The sequence below is a fragment of the Rhinopithecus bieti genome, unplaced genomic scaffold (genome assembly GCF_001698545.2).
Source record: "Rhinopithecus bieti isolate Rb0 unplaced genomic scaffold, ASM169854v2 scaffold_33652, whole genome shotgun sequence".
Classification (NCBI taxonomy): domain Eukaryota; kingdom Metazoa; phylum Chordata; class Mammalia; order Primates; family Cercopithecidae; genus Rhinopithecus; species Rhinopithecus bieti.
Genome location: NW_016814761.1, coordinates 4,195,010 through 4,212,536, shown reverse-complemented (window position 1 = coordinate 4,212,536; position 17,527 = coordinate 4,195,010). Strand labels below are relative to the sequence as shown.

At 37.5% G+C, this 17,527-nt stretch overlaps 1 protein-coding gene across 22 annotated transcripts in view; it reads left to right on the top strand.

The window, feature by feature from the left end:
* The window catches only part of EIF4G3 (eukaryotic translation initiation factor 4 gamma 3), a 268,928-nt gene that overhangs the window by 69,893 nt on the left and 181,508 nt on the right, over positions 1–17,527 (top strand). For 8 of the 22 annotated variants that reach the window (XR_001881497.1, XM_017852123.1, XM_017852119.1 and 5 more), the window contains one exon: positions 410–505. Coding sequence is in view for 21 of the 22 variants with exons in the window: in XM_017852123.1 (XP_017707612.1) it covers positions 476–505 (30 nt within the window). In the remaining variant the exon portion in view is untranslated. Of the gene's footprint in view, positions 1–409; positions 506–1,904; positions 2,019–5,555; positions 5,589–17,527 lie in introns of all 22 variants that reach the window. The other 14 variants (XM_017852121.1, XM_017852116.1, XM_017852104.1 and 11 more) reach the window with 3 other exon arrangements.

Below are 17,527 nucleotides of genomic sequence, written 5' to 3'. Positions count from 1 at the left end.
AAAAAAAAAAAAAAAAAAAAAAAAAAAGAAAGAAAGAAAGAAAAAAATTAGTCCAGCACAGTGCTGTGTGCCTGTAGTCCCAGCTACTCCAGAGGCTGAGGTGGGAGGATCCACCTAAAACCATGAGTTTGAGGCTGCACCAAGCCATGATTGCGCCATTGCACTGTAGCCCAGGTGACAGAGCGACACCCCAGTTCATTAATTTAAAAAAAAAAAAAAAAAAAAAAAAAAAAAGGAACTGCACTTGATTTTGAGTTACTGGATATTGTGATAAAGTTAAATTGTTAAAAAGTAGAACTGTAAACCACATTAATAACCACTTCTATAAACTTTTATAAAACATCTTGAACTTGAATTGCCATGCCATCTTTTTAAAAAATATTATGTTGTTCTTGCCATTCTTTGACAGACGCCTTATCCCTCTGGACAGAATGCAGGTCCAACCACGCTGGTATACCCTCAAGCCCCTCAGACAATGAATTCACAACCTCAAACCCGTTCTCCGGTAAGTAAGCAGAAGCTTATAGCAAATTACATGCTCTACCTATGTTTGTGTGTGTAGTGGCTTGGGTTTCTTTGCCAAATATTTTTACTGGATTTTGGAAGTTTCTTCCAAAGATGATTTATTATTATGACTACTACTATTATTTGTTAGCTTTGCGTTTTCAGACCTTACCTATAGCAATAATTAAATTTATTGAGAAAAAGAAGAGGTGGAGCTTTTAGCCCCCCACCCCCTTTTAATACTTTTCTATAGCATGATATTTAAGTCTGGTTGCATTCAAGTTTACTTTATTTCAGCTTATAATTTTTGTTAGTTGTACTGTTCAAAATTCAGGTAAGAGTAAAGTACAATGATTTTAGGAGTAAATTGAATTTCACTAATTAAATTCTCAAATCCCAGTGGTTTGGGGAAGCAGGACTTTTCAATCAGTGTTATTAGATCTGTTCTCACCATTTGACGGTGTGGGTATGTGCATGACATATACCAGTGAGTGTATTCATTTATTCAAATGGTAAATAAATTGTGATACAAATGTAAATGTTATCATCCTCTTTTTTCATCCTTTACGTGAATTGCAGTAAGTACTGCCAAGACTGAGAATTTACACAAGGTTCATCCTTTGTTTCACAAAAGTATACAGTGGCTTCAGCTCTCCATTCCTTAGAACATCGTTTCCTGCCCTGCATGATTAACTTTGGCTAGAAGGTGCTTCTGTAACATCTCACATTGTGTATCTCACATCCCTCTTTGTACCTCAGCTCTGTGTATTCTTCAGAATACAGGGATTTCTTTTTGTTCTCTGCCCCTGCTTTTTTGCCTGGAGTGCAGGAATACCTCATTGCATTAGCTCCTATTCATTTCGTTTTATGCATGAATTTATAATTGTTTAAATGTACCAAAGACTTACCCAAAGAACTAGGAGAGCATAGTCTGCACCAAAATGTAATCTCTTTCTTATCCTTTTTCTATTTTCCTTTTCCCTGTTGCCCTGTTCTCCAACAGCTGTTCTTAGATCCTGGTTCTCCCCAGTGGGTGGAGGAACCATTCTAAAGAGGTGGGACTTTGGTCCTAGTTGCCTGTTTGCTTGTCTCTTTTTTTGCTGAAATGGTCAATAAGATGTCTGATACAGGTTTTGTTATGAGAGTGGTTCAGGGATGTGTACACTTTACTACTTGGGTCTGAGATCTCACCAGATCAATTTAGATAGGCCCTGGTTCTAATAATTAAACATGGAACATTATGGTAAGCTCCTATTGCAAAGAATTCTTTGGCCCTCTTTCTCTATGCCCCCACCCCTCTTTTCTGATTATCAAAAACGAAAATGAATTAAATTTACATGGTTAGAACTGGCGCAGAACCTGACTGAAGAGCTGCATCTCTAAACCAGTTTTTTTGACAGCCCAGCAGAACAGTGCCAATACATTGCACAGACAACTGGAAGAGGAGGAAGGTTTTGGAACAGACTCCCGTTTACAGGTCCTTGGCTGGAAGAGGCTGGATAAAATACTGCATTGTAAGCAATATAACAAACTGTACTTCTTGCAGGCAGTGGTGCCTCTGGCACTTAATATTTTTGACCACATCCATTTATTGGCTGATGAACAGAAATGCATTGATTGCTTCCTCTCTGAAAGTTCAACCTAGCATGGCAGTTTCTGCCAGGCATAGTGGGGAAAAGAATAACAAATTGGGTGGGTGTTCTCTATTGGGAATTAGTCAGGAAGAATTTGGGGTTTAGATTTTCTTTATTTTAAACTTGAAGTGAGATATCCCTTTCAGATAAATTTGAATTTAAAAGATAAATATCAAGGCTTCTTTTTACTCCCTTTCAATTTTATAATTGAATATTATAAGGAGGAAATTGTCTGTAGTTGTCAGCCATTTTCTGTGGTCATAAACTCTTCAGATACTATTCTCTATACAGTTTTTGCCATCTGCTCTGCTAGTGACCATTACCCACCCCATTACTAAAAACCACACACATAACATTCCATTACATACCCTAAAACAAGTGCAAGACTAGCAGACTCCAGACTACTCTTGATTCTTGTTTTAGGTTTGATTTTCTTTATTTTGTTATGGGTTTTTTGTTGTTGTTGTTGTTGTTGTTGTCGTTGTTTTTTTTTTTTTTTTTTGCTCTGGGAGGGTGAAGTTGGGGTCTGAAATTTGGCACGATTGCATTTTCTGTTTACATCCCAAGTTGTCATAGTCTAGTCTCATCCATCTCATAGCTGTCCCAACTAGTGAGGAGAGGTAAGCTGTTACATTAAGGAAGGGCCTCTTCCTGTGGCTTTGTAGAGCAGCTAAAGCTTACTCCATTCTATTTCTGCATTAATAGGCCATTGGCAATTGCACAGTTTTAGGCTTTTCTGTTCTTCCCTGGACAGCTGCCTTTGCAATCCAACTGGCTTCAAATGGCCTCCCTCCCTCCTTCAGGTTATCTTTGTGCCTGTCTTTCTACTTGATGCTTAGAATCTTAGTTAAATTCATAATATGGAAAGAAAATCTTTTCAAAAGTAATAAAAACACTGATAAGCTATCTGTTCCATTTTCTCATTTTATTGGAACTTTTAAACAGTGTTAGTTGTTGTTGTTGTTGTTGTTGTTGTTGTTGTTTTTAATAGCCTGTCTAAAGTAGTGAAGCTATTAAATACTTAATTTGGAGAGGGAGACAGTTTGGCTTTTGTAGTAACTCTAACCATTGGTTATTTTTATAATTTGTGGTATTGTGTCAAAATTATATCAGTGTTACGTTGGCCATGCTCAGTTACCAACTGTGCATAGAAGGGGTGAGTAAGTGGGTGGGTGGCATTAACATTGGATGCAAGTTCACAGAAGCTGCTTTCCTTTATATCTACAGTCCTCACCGTCTTAAAGACCCTTCTTTAACAAAAGGAAAGAAAAAAGAAAGAAAATTTCTATTTTAACATGAGCCAGCAGCGACTACAGTTTGTTCTGTTGCTTACAGCTACCCATAGGATTAAGACTATTGTCATTTCAAATGAAAAACTCAATAGCCAATGGTGACTAGTGCAAAATAGACTAGGGTACTTTCCTAGGGCACTTTCTACTAACTTAAGTTGGGATTTTCTTTCTTGCTTTTGTTTTTATATATGTGTAATTTTATAAGATACTCTTCTTGTTCATAGAAAGTTCTCTTTTGACTGGAACATTCAAACTGTACAAAGTTTTAGCTTTTATTTTAGAGCCTTGAAAATGGGACATTTTCTGTGGAACAGTGATAAGACAGGTACTGCCATACTCAGGTTAATTTTGTAACATGGCCCCTCTCTTCCATTTTCTTCAAAAGTGTCAGGAAGAAACATTTCATACTCCACTCCCGACTTTCATACCACATGCCTGGTATTGCTTATTCTTGTCCATAGCAGAAGTATGATGTTTTCTTCTACTAATTGGAAAACTGAAAATATAAGACCTCAGTTTCTTTGAAGAGAAAATTTCCTGCAAGAACTGTAGCTGCCAGTTATCATCATTCTGAAAAGCTGTATTATATTGATTAGCCAAATATGATGGCTGACCTAACATAACCCAACCTTATAGGTCATTAATGTACTTTTCATTACTTGAACAACAGGTGACATTTTAGCTTCTGAGGTGAATTCTTGACAGAGCTGTTTTCAGCTGTCTCCTACATTGTGGCCATGTGTTCTACTGTAATTTGTTGAAATTTTAAAATAGGAACTAATGGTAGTTGGGGAACTAATTGCAAATGTTTTGCAAGTCAGTATCGCACATAACTTAAATGCTGAGCTTGAGACATTGTTTCTTAATCGTCAGTCTAATTCATCTGTAGTGTTAAGCTGACAGAAGGAAGTCTCTATAGAGAAAACAAGACAGCTAAAGACATATATTTTAGCTCCTTAAATATGTTAGATAAAAACCCTGTATATGGTTTACATTAAGCACTGCTTTCTAAATATTTTCTTTTACTATTGAAGAGGATGGTTAACATTACAATAGCTAATGTATTAGTATCCAGAATATGGCTCTCCATAACCCAATATTTTTGTCTGTTCCTTTCAGTTAAAATGTATTCAAACCCAAATTTGGCCTAGTGAATTATTTGATCCTAGAGGTTTAGCAGTTAAAATTCACATAGGTGAAAAAACTTTTTCTTTTATTCTAAGTTAGTGGAAGGGTTGGAATATATATTAGCCACTTTCAAGTACTCAGTGATTTAGCTGAGGAATTACATTTCTTTGTGCTTTATTCTTAGATAACAATAGGTACATATACACAGTGCTTTGCTGTTGTCTATAGTAATTAAGAGATTTGACTTATTTACTCTTTTTCCTTCTCAAGTTTGTAAGAATACCACTTGGATTAATTGTGTTAGAGACTGATGTTCTTTACTAGCTGTTTGCCTTGACATGCCTGGTATTAAACTATACTAGTTAACTGCATTTAAACTTAAGTGTGTGTGTGTGTGTGTGTGTGTGTGTGTGTGTGTAAAGTCATAAAAAAATTTTTCTTTGACTCTAAGAAATTAAGATATTGAAACTTCCATTTCATGGATAAGATATCCCATTTAACTTAAGAAAATTTGCAATTAATCCTTTTACATTTTTTGCTTCCTGCTGGACTTTGTAATTATCTCCTGGTTAGGTCTTGTAATGTAAAAACTTTCTCATTTCCTCCAGCTGTATCAGTTACATACAGCATACTTGGTTTTCACGTTTGTCTTAATGTAACCACTTAATTTTTCAAACTTTCTTTTGCCTTATTTTAGGGTTGTTGTTTTTGAAAAAATAGTCCTATCAGAGAGTACCTTACATGCCTAACAGCATAGCCTGTTTCTCTCCCAGCTGATAAATGACAAACTATTCTGATAGCGGTGTTAACCTGTTGAATCTTAGTACCTGTCTGTCACTGTCCTGCAGCAAAGCTTTGACTGTTTTGTGTGTTGTTTTTTATTTCCCCGCTGTGGGTTTTTTTCTTTTGGCATATTGTGTGAAATTTTGGTTTTTGTTGTGGTGTTTCTGACTCTTTGTGCCTTTCCTTTTGTGTTTGTTTTCCCTCCTTTTCTCAGTTTGCAGCGGGGCCTCGACCTCCCCATCATCAGGTACTGTACCCTTGCCCCTTCACTATCACCCTTAACTAATAGGTGGGGGCTTTAGTAGCTGCTGACTCTTAGAATGCTGCCATCCCATAGAACTACTCAAATTACTCATTTCAAGAGTAGCTTTTATCTGATCTAATTCAACTTTCTTTGTCCTTCATTAATCTCACTGCATTTTGTTATTAACAAATCCGTTTGCCTCTGTTTATGCCACATTTAAAAAATGCTACAGTTTTTTTTTCTTGCCAAACAAAGATTGTTTTAAATTTTACAATGTTGAAAATTGAGATATTAAGTGTTTATAGATTTTGTGGATATTTGTAGTAAGTTAAATTTAACTGAATGAAGCAGGCAGCATTCTATGGGTTTTCTGTTAACATTCTGATATAACCTGTATTGATGTGTATAAAATAGCATTAGTATTTCTAAAACTACTTAAACTCAGTTACTAACTGAGATCTAGTAATAAATTGATTAAAAATAGTGTACATCCATTTGCTGGATAGAACTATTTTTATACTTAGGACACAGAGATAATAGATACCTTAATTAATTTAAATAACTTTATGCTATTGGTTTTCTAAATGAAATAATTGTATAAATTAAAATTTCAAAAGTATGTATGTGAACACTGTCATTTAGTAGGAATCTATTTAGAGGTGGCAAGACAGAAGGACTTGCAGGGTTCTCCCTCCAACCCCAATAGCTTTTATGGGGTATTCTGAAACATTTTCTTCTGCTGAAAGAGCTTTGGTTTAGAGTCTGTTCATATTACAAGCTTTACTATTTAACCAGCTGGTTAGGCAAGTCTTTTTCTGCATCTTTTTTTCCTCATATGTAAAATGGAGATAAATAACTTCTGCCATAGAAATAGTGTAAGCATTTGACACAAAACAAGCAGTCAGTAAGTGGTAGCTGTCTTTAATATGATTGTTATGGAACAAAGTATGGTTGGATAAAATAAATATTACCAGTATTTGCCTGTGTTATCATATTTAGAATTCTTATTACTTAGTGGATATTGTTTAGTTGAAGGCTTCCATTGTCTTGAGTGATTTAATACCTGACTCTATTTCTCAAAATGTAGTCCTTCCAATCTGGAGACTGTAAAGGCAAAGCAAATCTGAGTTATTAAAGGTACTTTGCAGGAGGATGGCTATATGAGGTGGATGGCTATTGTTTGGGTTTCATAATGAAATAAAACCTTGGGGTATTTTTTTTTTTTTTAATTCAGAGATAGTATTGTAAAGTATTAATACTTTAAGATGGACTTTGCCATCAGCTAGACCTAGGTTTGATTCTTCCATGTTATAACCGAGGGTTCTTGGATAAATCATTTACTGCTCTCCACCTTAGTTTTCTCACCTATAAAATGGAGACAGTAATACCATGTTGAAACTATTATGGGCTGGGCACAGTGGCTCACGCCTGTAATCCCAGCACTTTGGGAGGCTGACGTGGGTGGCTCACGAGGTCAGGAGATCGAGACCATCGTCGCTAACACGGTGAAACCCCATCTCCACTCAAAATACAAAAAATTAGCCGGGCATGGTGGCGAGCGCCTGTAGTCCCAGCTACTCAGGAGGCTGAGGCGGGAGAATGGCATGAACCCAGGAGGCGGAGCTTGCAGTGAGCTGAGACCTCACCACTGCACTCTAGCCTGGGTGACACTGTGAGCCTCCGTCTCAAAAAAAAAGAAACTATTATGAAAAGTAAATGAGATAATGAAAATAAAATGATTAGCAGGGTGTTTGGCACATAGTAACTAGGGCATATGATTAGTATTATGACTACTAATAATTAAAATACTAGTTTCTTGTGTAAAAGAGTGTTTATAATTTTATTTAAAAATTTAGTCCAGGGCCATAGAGTCGTGGCTTAAATTTTAATCCAGGGACAAGGCAAATACTCCTAAAAGAGAGAGACGTTGGGGAATCTTTGCTCAAGAAGCAGAGTGAAAAGAAACTATTTATTTGTGAAATAACTGCAAAGGAATTAGGGTGAAAATGTTTTCTGAGCTCCTTTATGTAAGGCACTTGTTAATGTCTTTGTTCACATGCTTGTGTTTTTCAAACCTTGGTTTATTTCATAAGTCATTTCAGATAGCTTAAGGTAAACTATAAGTAGAAGGAATTAACATTACCATTGGCCACAGTTATTTTGTTGGATTTTCTACTCTGTAGATTGATGGAATGATAAGTGAATTTTGAAACAAAAACAATGTTGCTTAATAGGCCAGGTGTGGTTGCTCACACCTGTAATCCCAACACCTTTGGAGGCCGAGGTGGGTGAATCACTTGAGGTCAGGAGTTCAAGACCAGCCTGGCCAACATGGTGAAACCCCATCTGTACTAAAAATGCAAAAATTAGCCGAGCATGGTGGCAGGCACCTGTAATCCCAGTTACTTGGGAGGCTGATACAGGAGATCACTTGAACCTGGGAGGCAGAGGTTGCAGTGAGCCAAGATCATACCTGCACTCCAGCCTGGGCGACAGAGCGAGACTCCATCTCAAAACAAAAAAAAAAAAACAAAAAAGATCCAGATTACTAAATAGCCTGGGCATTTCTTATTTAAGACTAGTAACTTTTTTAAAGACTGTTGATCAAAAAATTTAGGTTCTTAATGAAAATAGCACAAATTTTAAGGTTGTGTTTCTGCTACTTGTGTTCGATAATAGTGGTTCTAAAATTAGGATACTGTATTTAAGCGTTTGTAGTGAGCTTTGGGAAATTCTGTTTTCTAAGAAAACTTTTTTATGAGCTTTAAAGTTATGTGGTACATTTTGTCTTTCTTTAATTCCAGCAATTGGGGAAAATGTTCAGAAATCTCTGTGAGAAAAGATTGATTTCAGCCCACATTTTCATGTGCAGTATGACTCAGTAAAGAGTTAGCAGATTAGTCGTTTAGCTGTATGATAATGCTCATGAATTTATGGCTAGTTTTGATTATTTTAAAAATAGAAGTATAGGCTGGATGCAGTATTTGATGCCTGCAATCCCAGCACTTTGGGAGGCTGAGGCAGGTGGATCACTTGAGCCCAGGAGTTAGAGATCAGCCTCAGCAACATGGTGAAACCTCATCTCTACAAAACAAATATATAAATACAGAAATTAGTTGGGCGTGGTGGTGCATGCCTGTAGTCCCAGCTACTCTGGGAGGGTGAGGTAGGAGAATCATCTGAGCCCACGTGGTCAAGGTTGCAGTGAGGTGTGATTGTGCCACTGTACTCTAGCCTGGGTGAAAGAGTGAGACCTTGTCTCAAAAGGAAAAAAAATAGTATAAATGTTTATTATATTATTTATTTATTTATTACCAAGAAAAATAATTATTGTTTAACTATAGTTCTTGGAGGTGAGTTCCTAAGATGCAGCATAAACCCAGAGGAATGATTTTCAATTCAGAAAATTCAGGTAGCTGGCACTTTTTTCTTTGTTATCCTTTTTTTCTTGAATACCAGTTAAATTCTTTTCATCATATCACAGAGAATTGAATAAGGATGTCTGTACCCTTGCCTCAGGCAGCAACCGTAATTACCTTGAATAGAGGAGGAGAAAGACATGGGGTTGAAGTGGCATAGCTGAGCAGAGCTAACTGAACCGGCATTATGTAGGGTGTAGCATCCACAGGAGATGTGGGGTCAGTTTGGTTTGTTTCACTACGGAATAGGTATTGGCATTTGGGTGGGATAACCAGTTATCAAAACTGCCCTATATAATACAATTAATTTAGTATCCTTTGGGCTCTAAATGCCGGTAGAATTTCCCTAGTGACAATTAGAAAACAAAGCAAAACAAAACAAAAACACCACTGTACATTTCCATGGAAGTGACAGCATTTCCCATTTGAGAATTGCTTACTGAATCTGTATTTCACAGTATCTTCTCTTCAGATCTAAAGTCAGGTAGCACCTAAACCCTGAAAGATTTACAGAGGAGTTGCTCATAATACAAAACAAGACATAGAGACTTGCATAATGAAATGCAAGCTATTGGAGGAAACAAATATTGAGTGGTATACAGAGAATATGCTTTTAAAGGGAAAACCCTCATGTCCTGGGATATTTTGGATTTGACATGCTTAAGACTTAAAGTGGAATTGAAGGCACAAATGGTTTTTTCATCTGTGGTAGTTTGCTTTGGCCATTGAATAGATTTCTTTTTTGTCCTTTATTGCATTATTCATCGGTGGCTACCTTTCTGATCATTTTACATGCTTTCATGCTTTGATCTCAATTTATTTTTTGAAGGAATTTGTTGTTGGATGATGTTTTTAATGATTGTTGTTTCTAAACTCCAGTAGCAAATATAATAACTTTTGTTGATGCTTAGTAAAATTGCAAAGTATGTTCTGTAGCTGTTGCAAAAAACTATATAATTATTTAGGTAGGCTTTTTGGAATTAATTGCTTGTGAAAAGAAAACGTCACCCAGTTTAGTAATCTAGAATTTAAATATTTTTTCTGTGTAAGATAGAGTTAACCTGAATTCAAGTAAACAAAAAATAACAAGATTTTAAATGGTAAACATTTTCTTTGTTCTTAATGGAATCAAGAAACTGCTTTGAGTGTATTTCTTGGAACTTCTTTTATTTAGAAGGTCTTGTAACTCCATTTGGAGGGCTAGAGCTCCTCTTGAGTCCACACAAATCAAATGCGCCATGCTGCAGTTAGGATTATTTCAGCCCTATCGCCTTCCTGATGTTACTGTTAGTTTTTGTCTTTTGTGGAGATTCTTCAGATTATTGAGGATGTGCTATTCTTTTGGCATTTTATAACCTGAAGAGCTTTTAGAATTACAGTTTTCTTCAAAGATAAAATGAGAAATGCTAAGTCATTTTATATGCAAAACACTCTTGGCTTTAGAAATATGTCAACTATTTTTGTACTGATGCTTGAAAATCCCAAGGTAATTAGAAACTGAAAGAACAGAAAGTACACACAGAATTATAGCAAGTCACTTGGTATAATTTGGATTCTGGCTTGTGGTGTTTACTTTATGTACTTGGTCATTAAAATCTGTGTAGTTCTGGTTTAAAGTTACTTATGTTCCTGTCCTTATTTTATTTTTGGGTTTCACAATAGAGATTAAGTGTTGGTTATATACTATGACTAAGTAGTCTTTTCATTATGGGAAAGATCAGGGAAATGGTATTTTAAAGTGTTCATAGGACGAAACACTGTAGTTTTTTGATATATGATTTTAGTTCACATACTTTTCACAAACGCTGAAAAATATGCTGTATTCAAAGCAGTAGGATTTAGCATAAACAAATAATGAGCTTCATAAAACCAGCATATACTAGCAGCAGCAGCAAGAGGAGGAGTATGTGCCATCAAGAAATGTCTTACTTGGTGGCAAGCATTGAAATTGTGCATGTTTTCCTGTTGTGGTTTGGTTCTTTTTGTGAAAAAAGAAACTTTTGAAAAGAACAGCTGATTTATGTAGATTTCTTTTTTGTTATGATCCCTAAAGGTTTCTTTACTGAAAGTTTGTGGTGTTATATTCCTAGACCAGATATATTTGTTTTACTATAGGCCATTTATGAGGTTTGGAAAGTAAAATAAATGAAGGCTTGGGCTTGCCTCTGGGACCAGACCTGGCGCAACAGAATTAAATTAATATGAATAACAAACCATCTCAAACATCTATACAATCGTAAACCTCTTAAATTATGATCTTATGAACTATTTGTTTTTTGGAGCTTGATACAAGTGAGTGATGGGTGGCTTTATCTGGTATCTCATTCACAAGGAGTTGTATAGTAGCAGCATAAATAGTGAAGAAAATATATGTTGGGAGTCAGTAAAACTGGGATTCAGTTTCAGCTTCACTGCAAATTATCTTTGGGCGTCAGGTTTCTCATCTGCAAAATGGGTAAAATATGCTCATAAATGATATAAGATTGAGATGATTTATAATAACTGCACGTATTTCCTATGGGTGTTGTGAGGATAAAGTACCTGCCTATCACAGTGTCTGAAATGTAGTAAGTCCTTGGTAAGTGTCAGTTTCCTTTAGCAGTGAGACTGCCTGTCTTTCCCCCTTTTCCCCAGCTATTTTTTAGCATGAATGAAGTATTTTATTATGATGCTCATTTCCAAGACTCTCCCTTATGATCTGACAGAACACCTCCTGTTCCTGACATAAACCTCTAGGGTAGCACTGTGTAATAGAGTTTCTATGATGATGAAAATGTTCTGTACTTGTGCTTTTCACTGCTATAGCTGTACTAGCTATACATGGCTATTGAACACTTTAAATGTGGCTAATGCAGCTAAATAACTGATTTTTTTTTTTTTTTTTTTGAGACAGAGTCTCACTCTGTCACCTAGGCTGGAGTGCAGTGACACGATCTCAGCTCTCTGCAACCTCCACCTCCCAGGTTCAAGTGATTTTTGTGCCTCGGCCACCTGAGTAGCTGGAACTACAGGTGTGAGCTACCACGCCCTACTAATTTTTGTATTTTTTGTAGAGTCAGGATTTTGCCATGTTGGCCAGGCTGGTCTTGAGCTCCTGACCTCAAGCGATCCACCCACCTTAGCCTCCCAAAGTGCTGGGATTAAAGGCGTGAGCCACCGTGCTTGACCCGGAACTGAATTTTTAATATAAGTAGTCAAGTATGACTTGTGGCTACTGTATTGAACAACTCAGCTCTAGGGCTTACATATCCCGATTCTTAGTGAAACCTAAATTATATAATATTGACCACATGCAGAGAAATATAGAAAAAATTTGGAATGGAATAATCTCCGTTATAAATTATCATGGATCAACAGATTATCAAATTGACACCTGAGTCATATTCCATTATGTGGACTCTTTAAAGCTTGTCCCTTTATAACTTGCCAGCAAATCATAGCACTGTTCTTCAAGAGTACTTTAGACTTTTAAAAGATACTCACCAAGGAAATTCCTAATTGCAGATGTTAGTTTTTAATCTTCTAGTAGGCTGAACTGTATACTGCATAACACTAGAGATTTCAGAAGCATATTTTGTATTGCTTTGCAAGTTAGTAAATATAGACATGCCTCGGAGATATTGCAGACTTGTTTTCAGACCACAGCAATCAAGCAAATACTGCAATAAAGTAAGTCACGTAAATTTTTTGGTTTCCCAGTGTATGTATGTTATGTTTCCACTATGCTGTAGTCTGCTAACTGAACAGTAGAATTATGTGTAAGAAAATGATGTACATATAGTAATTAAATACTTTCTCTTTTTTTGAGACGGAATCTTGCTCAGTCGCCCAGGCTGGTGTACAGTGGCGCGATCTCAGCTCATTGCAGCCTCTGCCTCCCGGGTTCAAGCAATTCTGCCTCAGCCTCTCAAGTAGCTGGGATTACAGGCCCGTGCCGCTACGCTGGCTAATTTTTGTATTTCTGGTAGAGACGGGGTTTCACCATGTTGGCCAGGCTGATCTTGAACTCCTGACCTCATGATCTGCCCACCTTGGCCTCCTGAAGTGCTAGGATTACAGATGTGTGCCACCGCGCCTGGCCGGTAATTAAATACTTTCTGGCTAAAAAATGCTAATGATTATCTGAGTCTTCAGTGAGTTGTAATCTTTTTGCTGGTGAAGCGTCTTCAGTGTAGGTGGGTGCTTACTGATCAGGGTAGTGGTTGCTGAGGATTCAGGTGGCTGTGGCAATTTCTTGATATAAGACAAAGTTTGCCACATTGATGGACTCTTCTTTTTTTTTTTTTTAATGTATTTGTTTTTGAGATGGAGTCTTGCTGTGTCACCCAGGCTGGAGTGCAGTGGCATAATCTCTGCTCACTGCAACCTCCACCTCCTGGGTTCAAGTGATTCTCCTGCATCAGCCCCCTGAGTAGCTGGGACTATAGGCACATGCCACCATATCCGGCTAATTTTTTGTGTTTTTAGTAGAGCTGAGGTTTCACCCTATTGGCCAGACTGCTCTCAAACTCCTGACCTCAAGTGATCCGCCCACGTTGGCCTCCCAAAGTGCTGGGATTACAGGCGTAAGCTACTGCACCCAGCCAATGGACTCTTATTTTCATGAAAGATTTCTCTGCAGCAGGTGATGCTGTTTAACAGCATTTTACGCAGAGTAGAACTTATTTTATCGTTGGAGTCAATCTCGAACTCTGCTGCTGCTTTATCAACTAGGCTTATGTAGTATTCTAAGTCTTTTATCGTCCTTTCAACAGTGTTCACAGCTCCTTGCCAGGAGTAGATTCCATCTCAGGAAATCACTCTTTTTTTGCTCCTCCATATGAAACCAGTCCTCATTTGTTCAAGTTTTATCATGAGATTGTCATGATAAAGTCAGTCACATCTTCAGGCTCTACTTTTTTTTTTCTTTTTCTTTTTTTTGAGATGGAGTTTCACTCTCATTGTCCAGGCTGCAGTGCAGTGGCACCTTCTCCGCTCACTGCAACCTCCACCTCCCAGGTTCAAGTGATTCTCCTGGCTCATCCTCCCAAGTAGCTGGGATTACAGGCATTCGCCACCATGCCCAGCTAATTTTTGGCATTTTTAGTAGAGATGGGGTTTCACCATATTGGGCAGGCTGGTCTCGAACTCCTGACCTCAGGTGATCCGCCCGCCTCGACTTCCCGAAGTGTTGGAATTACAGGCGTGAGCCACTGCTCCCGGCCCAGGTGCTATTTCTAATTCTAGTTCTCTTGCTGTTTCCACTATATCAACACTTACTTCTTCTACTGAAGTCTTGAATACCTCATAGTCATCCATGAGTATTGGAATCAGCTTCTTCCAAATGCTTGTTAATGTTGATATTTTGGCCTTCTCCCATGAATCACAAATGTTTCTTCCCTTCCCTGCCCTGCCCTGCCCTGCCCTGCCCTGCCCTGCCCTACGTCAGCCTCCTAAGTAGCTGGGACTCCAGTCGGACACCACTGCATCCAGGAATGTTATTAATGGCATCAGCAATGGTGAATCCTTTCCAGGAAGTTTTTAATGTAGTTTGCCCAGAACCATCAGAGAAATCAGTATGTATGGCAGCTGTAGCCTTACAAAATATACTTCTTAAATAATAAGACTTGAAAATCAAAACAAATCCTTGATCCATAGGCTGCAGAGTAGATGTGTTAGCAGGCATGAAAGCAACATTAATCTCTGTATACATCTCCCTCAGAGCTCTTGGGTGACTAGGTGTTTTCCCAGCAAGCAGTAATATTTTGAAAGAAATCTAAGCTCTCTACAATGGCCTTAAAATAACCAGTAACCCATGCTGCCAACAGATGTGCTATCATTCTGGCTTTGTTGTTTTATTTATAGGGCATAGTCTGAGTAGATTTAGCATATTTCTTAAGGGCCCTAGGATTTTCCGGATAGTAAATAAGTACTGGCTTCAAATTAAAGTCACCAACTATATTAGCACCTAAAAGTCGAGTCAGCCTGTTGAATCTTTGAAGCTTTGATGCTAGGCATTGACTTCTCACTAGCTATGAAAGTCCTGGTTAGAGAGAAGTCAATGCATGACATCTTGTTTCAATAGATGGCTGTTTCATCTACACTTAAAATCATGTGTTTAGTGTAGGCACTTTCATCAGTTATCTTGGCTGGATCTTCTGGATAACTTGAAGCAGTTTCTCCATAAGCACTTGCTGCTTCACCTTGCACTTTTATGTTATGGAGACAGCTGCTTTCATTAAACCTCATGAGCTAACCTCTACTAGCTTCAAACTTTTCTTCTGTGGCTTTCTTACCTCTCAGCCTTCATAGAATTGAAATGAGAGTTAGGAGTTTGCTTTGGATTACATTTTGGCTTAAGGGAATGTTGTAGCTGGTTTGATCTTCTATCCAAACTGCTCTCACTTTCTCCATACCAGCAAAAAGGCTGTTTTGCTTTCTTATCATTTGTGTGTTCACTGGAGAGTAGCACTTTAAATTTCCTCCAAGAACTTATTCTTTGCATTTACAACTTGGCTTTTGAAGTAGCTTTCAGCCTATTCCAGCTTTTAACATGCCTTCCTCACTAAGTTTAGTCATTTGTAGTTTTTATTTAAAGTGAGAGATGTGGCACAAGACCACATAGAGGCCACTGTTCAGTTATTAATTTAGATATAATGGCCTAACTTCAATATTATTGTGTCTGCTGAATAGGAAGGTCTAAGGAGAGGAGAAAGATGGGAGTGGCAGGGGACAACAGACAGTAGGTGGAGCAGTTAGAACACACACAACTGTCTTAAGTTTACTATCTTCTATGGGTGCAGTTCATGGTGCTCCCAGTTACAGTGATAACATAAAAGGTCAGTGATCACACATCACCATAACAGATATAATAATAATTAAAAAATAGAAATATTGCAGAGAATTTCTGTTATATAATTTATTGGGTGTTTTGTCTTTTGTGCTTTTACTGAGCAAAGTCATGAAAATGGTATTTCATAATTACCAGCACGTTCAAACACCATTTGTTAGACATTTTTGATGAGGAAGCTTTGGGTAATGATATGAATTATTGCATCTTTAGAAGGAGTTTTCGAGAGGAAACATTTTTTCTTCTGGCTTCTAGAGTGTTTCTGGGAAAGTAAGCAATTATAAGTATGCTAAATTCAGCCTCTGTTTTAAAAGTATCCTATCTTGTTGGATCTGCCCAAAATACTACCTCAAATGAGAGTTTTCACCTTCCTCTGTCATCCTCCTGGCGTATTAATAATAAATCCTTGAAAGATGGAAGAATTAAAACAGATTGAAATGAAGTTTGGAGGGGAATTTTATGTGCATGCATGGCTCTCTTTTCTCTGCCTAGCTCTTTGCAGGATTTTTATCAGTTACTTGGATAAGTGACATTTATGTCAGGTTTTCTAATGATTATGTAGTTTGACATTGTCATGCAATTGGTACAATCTGAAACGATGGGTTGTTGAGCCAGATAAATTTTCAAAGTTACCAACTACAAAATCCTCTATATGAGCTTCAAAACACAATTGTAAGAGTACACACTGAAGTGAAGAACATGGCTTATTTAGCCAGGTTATGTATAAAGAGGATTTAAATGCTTTAAATGAGTGTCAGTACCAATCAGTAGTAAAATATGGTTGACAAAAGTGCTCCTCTGGTTCTTGGTTTCATTAATGGAATTGGAGCTGGCAGGAATCAGAGAGATATATTGCCCTTTCACTCAGGAACAGATTTTTTTTAGTGAGTGCCAAGTACATTCTGGGCAGACCCCACCTCGTTACCTTTGTGTTGGAACAAGATTGAAAGAAAAGATCAAGCTGGTTTGGGAATTAGAAATCTTGGTTGGAGGAACAGGATGCTAGGAGAGGGTTATGATTGGCTTGAAACAAAAAATAGTGGTGTGAAAATTGGCAGTAATGGCCCAGGCACGGTGGCTCATGCCTTTATAATCCCAGCACTTTGGGAGGCCAAGGTGGGTGAAAATTGGCAGTAATGACAATGTTCACATGACTTAGTGGTCTGTCACTTATGGAGTAGGATTAGACTTCTTTGTGGTTTTAGGGAGGGACATGAGAAGTGGATAGGTGATATAGGGAGAAAAATTGGGGGTCAGTAGAAGGAAGAGTTTTACAGTGTTAGAACTCCATTTAATTTTGAAAAGAAATTGTATCTTAAGTTGCTAAAGTTTCATATCCCCAGTTGTATATTGTAAAAGATATTCAGACTTTTAAGTGGATGGTGAGACTAAATGGCTCCTTCCATTCAGGAGAGTTTGACTCTTAATGATCGTTCATCACTCAGCTGAGAAGGAAAGAAATTTGAAGGATTGCAAGCAGTTTGGGAAAGCCCATTTATATGTTCCTTTTAATAACCTGTGGTTTATTGCTATACTTGCCCAACTGAGAATCTGAATTTCTTGCATTACTATTAAATTTAATTATGCATTTGTAATTGAATGGTTCGGGAGGAGTACAAAAAGGAGATTTTTTTTTTTTTTTTTTTGCATTTCTAGTTACTACCGCTTTTCTAGAATCTCTCCTGGTGCGCGCG